The 6,836-nt window shown below is 37.5% G+C and overlaps 1 protein-coding gene across 1 annotated transcript; it reads right to left on the reverse strand.

Moving 5' to 3' along the window:
* Window positions 1–5,274: 5,274 nt before the first annotated feature.
* On the reverse strand, window positions 5,275–6,207 carry LOC101543762 (olfactory receptor 2D3-like). The gene has a single exon (XM_004613698.2). It carries the CDS (start codon window positions 6,205–6,207, stop codon window positions 5,275–5,277), a length of 933 nt encoding a protein of 310 aa, XP_004613755.2.
* Window positions 6,208–6,836: the final 629 nt, after the last annotated feature.

Genomic DNA, 6,836 nt, shown 5'->3' on the forward strand with positions numbered 1-6,836 from the left:
CTTAACAAGTCTGATGGCAGGGAGGAAGGGATATCTGAATGCAGGCCTACATAAACTGTTTTGGTTTTTAGTATAGTCATAGCACCCAAGCTGGGATAGACCACTTTGTTTTTCCTTTCTCATGGTCCAGTATGGGCTGGAGCAATAGCACAGCAGGTAGGGTGTTCGCCTTGCACGTGGCCAACCCAGGTTCGATTCCTTCGCCCCCTCGGAAAGCCCGCCAAACTACCGAGAGTATCTCGCCTGCCCAGAGCATATTTGGTATGCCAAAAACAGTAACAACAAGTCTCACGATGGAGACATTACTGGTGCCCGCTTGAGCAAATGAATGAGCAATGGGATGACAGTGACAGTGATGGTACAGTACTGAGGTACTAATTGTCTCCTCAGCCTTCGCCCCTCCCATTTTGGTATTCTTTCCAGGGTACCTCCAACATCCTGTACCAAGGCCGAAATGGAGCTCCTATTTCCTTCTCCCAACATCCCTCACCTTTCAATATACAGGTACTTAAAATTGATCAAATATCCTTCTGTGGTAAAGTGGTATAAACTGTATAGGATATATAATAGATATCTGACTAAAGGATGGAATTGGACCACACCCAGCAATGTTCAAGGGCTATTGTGGGATCTGTTCTTAGTGATTATTGGTGGTGCGCAAGGGAACATGCAGTGCCAAGAATTGAATGCATTCAGCTACACGCATCACAAGTGCTCTGACCCATGTACTATCTCTCTATCCCCTGGATTTCTGATTTCTTAAAGAAGATTGTTCCATTTTGAGATATAGTTCACCAATTTTGGGGGCTTGCTCAGCTTTTTTCTTAGAACTTCCCACATCTTGGAGAAAGTCACAGGGGACACTTGCTCCAGTCTTTAAAAGAACAGGCCCAAGAAAACCGCCAGAACAAGAATGTCAGTCACTTCATCAGATTCATGATTCACTTTTAAAGTGGTTCATAACACTCCATTCTTCTTTTGGTGCTAAATGCATTTATTTTGTCATAAAGTAAAAAACTTCCAATAAGACCGTATTGTTATTTTGTACAGTTGGCTTAGGTTTTCATGGAATGGTCCCTGTAACAAAGGATAAAAATTAGTGTATTTTTGATATTCCAGAAAATAGTTGGGTTTAATTCTTCTTAACATTTAAAATTATACCTTTAATTGATGGCAGAGCCTGGCAAGCTACCAATGGCATATTCGATATGCCAAAAATGGTAACAACAAGTCCACAATACGGAGACATTACTGGTGCCCGCTCAAGCAAATCAATGAACAACAGGATAACAGTGCTACAGTGCAGTGCTACCTTTTATTGAGGTTGCAAGAAGGGAAAATATTTGATTTTCCTTAACAGACAACAGTGTGTAAGCTTAATATTGGTTAAGAATATAGTTATGACACTCTTGGTATGCCTTCTTCAACACTGAGCTACAACAGCAGTTATTAAGGATTGAAGGTATAATTTAATCCAAGAGCATAGTCTTCATTTGGGTGATTACTTCTCATTTATCAGTCAATTTTTTACATTCCCCCAAAAATTATTTTATAGGTATTGGTATAATAAACATGCAGAAGACAGGAAAGCATGTCTGTAATATACCAAATATTTCTAATGAAAAAGAACATTGCATATATTCTTGTCTATGTAACCCTACATCCATCCCAGACTATCTGTGAGAAATTGAATTTGGGTACTCTACAAATATATATGAAACAAAACAATTTCCTAAAGTAGTGTTTTGTGGGCTGGAGCGATAGCACAGCCGTTGGGCATTAGCCTTTCACGCGGCCGACCCAAGTTCAATTCCTGTGCTCCTTTCGGAGAACCTGGCAAGCTACCGAGAGTATGGAGCCCGTGCGGCAGAGCCTGACAAGCGACCCGTGTGTATTGGATATGCCAAAAACAGTAACAATAAGTCTCTCAATGAGAGATGTTACTGGTGCCCACTCGAACAAATCAATGAGCAACGGGATGACAGTGACAGTGACAGTGTTTTGTAGTTTTCTTTGTACAGGTCTTTCACCTCTTTAGTTAAGCTGATTCCAAGGTATTTGATTTTTGAAGGCATTATTGTGAACAGGACTGTTTTTTTAATGTCTCTTTCTTCTCTTTCATTATTTGTATGGAAAGCCATGAACTTTTGGGTGTTGATTTTGTAATCTGCAACTTTACTATAGAAACCAATTGTTTCTAGGAGTTTTTCTGTAGATTTTTTAGGATTTTCTAAATATAGTATCATGTCATCTGCAAATAGTGATAAGTTGACCTCTTCCTTGCCTATCTGGATGCCCTTGATATCTTTTTCTTATCTAACTGCCATGACAAGTACATCCACTATATAGTACTGGATTATATACATATATATGCTGTATATTCTATATACTGAGTATTTGTATTCAATATAGAATATGAGTAGGAGAGTGGGCAAGCTTGTTTTGTCCCCAATCTCAGAGGCAAGGCTTTTAGTCTTTATCGACTGAGAATAATGCCTGCTGTGGGCTTGTGGTAGATGGAATTGACCATACTGAGAAAATCTCCTTCAATTACCATTTTGTTGAGAATTTTTATCAGGAATGGGTGCTGGATCTTGTCAATGCTTTCTCTGCAATTATTGATATTATTATATGGCTTTTATCTATTCTTTTATTGATATGTTGTATTATGTTAATTGACTTGCAAATGTTAAAGCATCCTGATATCCCTGGAATGAGTCCTACTTGGTCATCGTGTTTGATCTTATTGATGAGTCATTGGATCCTGTATGGTAGGATTTTGCTGAGGATCTCTGCATCTGTGTTCATCAGGGATATAGGCTTATAATTATCTTTTCTGATGGTGTCTCTCTTTGCTTTTGGTATCAGGGTGATATTTGCCTCAGAGAAACATGAAATAAAAGAGGGGACAAGAAAATGGAGATACATCCCCCTGCTGATAGGTAGAGAGGATTAACATTGTCAAAATGAAAATATTCCACAAAGCATTATACAGATTCAATATGGTCCCTATAAAGATACCATGACAGTTATCAAAGAAATAGACAAAACACTCCCGAAATTTATATAGAACAATAAACCCCCCACAAATAGCTAAAGCAATCCTTTATTCGTGGGGGAAAAAGAAAATGGGTTGCATCACCTTCCTTAACTTCAAACTCTACTACAAAGCAATAGTAATTAAAACAGCATGGTATTGGAGTAGAAACAGACAAGCAAACCACTGGAATAGAGTTGAATATCCTGACACAGATCCTCAAATATACTATCACTTATTATTTGATAAAGGAGCAAAAAATGTGGTGCGGTAAGGAAAGCCTCTTCAACAAGTGGTGCTGAGATAACTGTATAGCTACATGCAAAAAAAAAAAAAATGAACTCAGACTGTGTCCAATGCCAGGTACAAAAGACAGACCAAAATTAATGAAAGACCCCAATATCACACCTGATTCCATAAGGTACCTGGAGGGAAATGTAGGCAGAACCCTCCATGACATTGAAGCTGAAAGTATCTTTAAGGGTGAAACACCATTGACCAAGCAAACGGAAACATACATAAACAAATGGAACTACATTAAACTAACAAGCTTCTGCACCTCCAAAGAAATGGTGATCAAAATACAGAGACAGCCCATAAAATGGGAAGAATTATTTAACTAATACCCATCAGATAAGGGGTTACTTTCCAAGACATATAAGACTCTGGTAGAACTTTAAAAGAAAAAAACCTCCAACCCCATCAAAAAAATGCAGAGAGGAAATATAGAGAAACTACCACAAAAAAAGAAATACAAATGGCCTAAGGCACATGAAAAAATGCTCCATATAGCTAATCATCAGGGAGATGCAAATCAAAACAACAATGAGATATCATACACCACAGAGACTGGCACACATCAAAAAGAACAAAAACAACCAGTGCTGGTATGAATGCAGGGAGAAAGGGACTCTTCTTCATTGATAGTGGGATTGCTGACTTTATGGAAAACAACACAGGCATTCTCTAAAAAACTATAAATTGGGCTTTCATATGAACCAGCAATACCACTTCTGGGAATATACCCCAGGCGTGCAAAAAAAACAGTAGAAATGACACCTGCACTTGTATGTTCATTGCAGCACTGTTCACAATAACCAGAATATGAAAACAATCTGAGTACCTGAGAACAAATGACTCACTAAAGAGACTTTGGTACATCTACATAATGGACTACTTTGTAGCTGTTAGAAAAAATGAAGTCATAAAATTTGCTTATAAGTGGAAGGACATGGAGAGTATCTTGCTAAGTGAAATGAGTCAGAAAGAGAGGGACAGACATAGAATGCCTGGACTCATTTGTGGAATATAATATAAAATAGTATGAGACTAACACCCCAGGACAGTAGAGACAAGGGCCAGAAAGCTTGGTCCTTGGTTGGAAGCCTGCCTCAATTGATGGGGTAGAAGGCAGTTGGGATAGAGAAGGGACCACTATGTCATTGGTGGTTGGAGGAATCACTTGGGATGTGTGATGAGTGCTGAAAGTAGACAAAGAATCAAACATGATGACATCTCAGTATCTGTATTGTAGATCATAATGCTCCAAAGTAGATAAAGAGTAAAAAGGAAAGTACCTGCCATAGAGGCAGGGGGTGGGATGCGTGGGAGTAATCAGAGGAATAATGGAGACACTGCTGGTGGGAAAGCTACACTGGGAAGGGATGGCTATTCGATCACTGTATGACTGAAACTCAATCATGCAAGCTTTGTAACTATTTCACCATGATTCAATAAAAAAAATTTAAAAACTAAGAACAATTTACAAAATCCAGTACCAGGGTCTTAAGATAAAAATGTTATCTATATCTTTATGACAGAAAATTACAGAATTTAGCTTATCAGAATCATATAGGATCACCAAACTTGTGGATATCTCTAAAGGATGCTACCATGTGATATGACTGACAGACATATAGAAAAGAAAAGAAGATATCCGTATGGAAATAAAATTTATAAACTAGCAACTTATTGTGAATGAAGATAGTTTAAAGTTTCCAACTATTAACATAACTATATATTTTATATTAAAGTAGCAAAGAACTCTTATGAAAAATGAAACCACAGAGAATAAGCTTGAGCAAGATGCCATAGGTCAATTAAAATAGCCTTGATATAGAGTCGCCTGTATGATTTTTACTGATTTACTAGTATGAGAATTAACAAAGATGTTAAATATACTAAAGCATTTAAAAATACCTTTATATCTGTGTGTAAACAATATGAAGATCATTCCCTCAAAGGCTTTGCTTTCCAACGAGTTTCCTGAATGCCTCCTTCACATCCTTGTTCCTCAGGCTATAGATGAATGGGTTTAGCATAGAGGTCATAACTGAGTAGAACACTGAAATCACCTTATCTCCCTCATTCATTTTCTTGGAATTTGGTCTCATATAGGTAAATATTGTTGATCCATAGAAAAAGATAACAACAATAAAATGAGAACCACAGGTAGAAAAGACCTTGAGTCTTCCATCCCCAGACTGGATTCGAATTACAGTGATAATAATATTCCAGTAGGAGAAGAGAATGAGAGATACAGGACCAAGGAGAATTAGCACGCCCATTGCAAAGATGGCCATCTCAGCTTTGTAGGTTTCTTCTGAAGCCAACTTTAGGAGTGCAGGTGGTTCACAAAAATAATGATTAATTACATTCTGGCCATGGTATGAGACACTTAATGTAAATGATGTGTCAACTAGAGATACAAGTATTCCACTGGCCCAAGACCCTATAGCTAGCTGGACACATACCCTATGGGTCATGATGGTGGGGTAGTGAAGGGGTTTGCAGACAGCAATATAGCGATCATAGGACATCACTGCTAGGAGAGAACTCTCTGTACACCCAGCTACCAGGAAAACAATGATCTGAATTGAGCACCCAACAAAAGAAATGGCCTTTCTTATTACCAACATATGAACTAACATCTGGGGAACAATTGTTGTAGAAAAACAAAGATCAGTAAATGACAGATTTTTAAGAAAAAAGTACATTGGTGTATGAAGTCTAGAGTCAATGTGAATTAAGACCATGATGAGCATATTTCCAAACACAGTCAGAAGGTAGATGTTGAGAAATAGAACAAACAGCAGGATCTGCATATGCTGGTCTGAAGAAAGGCCCAGCAAAATGAATTCAGTAATATAGGTTTTGTTTTCTGCACCCATTGTTGTCTATTTCCCCTCCCCCCACATCAGAATAATTAGAACAATGAAAAGTTGATTATCATAGAGATCTGAGTGCAGAAAGTGAAGATCCAATTCTATTTACAAATAGAATAGACTTTAAAGTACTTGAAAATAATCACTGCACTTAATTTCTTAAAGATTCCACTCCTGTTGGAAGTATCTAAAAGTAGATTATGTAAAGGTGAAAAATACAAAGTCTTATCTTCAATAAGAAGACTCAGCTCCGTTTTTCTTCTTTTTTTGAACACTTTATATATGTTAAAATATAGAGTCACAGTTCATTTCTGAATTTTTCACTGGATCAGAGAATCAAGGCTTGATGCAATATTAATAATAAACTTTCACCCAAGGTTTTCATCATAGAGCTGAGACTGTGGAGACAAAATTCAACAAAGACAACATACATACTGTGGTTGTAGGAAAGACCATTTCAGAATTTAGCAGCTTTTTAAATAGTTGCAATGCATTACTTAGTATAATATTGTTCAACCTTACTCATGCTGCAGTTTGGAACACAATATCCAGTCACGAAGGGTAGATGAATCAGTATGACAGTATCAAATTAGGCACTGCTAGGACAAGGCATACTATCTCGAATATTCAACACA

This window comes from Sorex araneus, chromosome 6 (assembly GCF_027595985.1).
Source record: "Sorex araneus isolate mSorAra2 chromosome 6, mSorAra2.pri, whole genome shotgun sequence".
Taxonomy (NCBI): domain Eukaryota; kingdom Metazoa; phylum Chordata; class Mammalia; order Eulipotyphla; family Soricidae; genus Sorex; species Sorex araneus.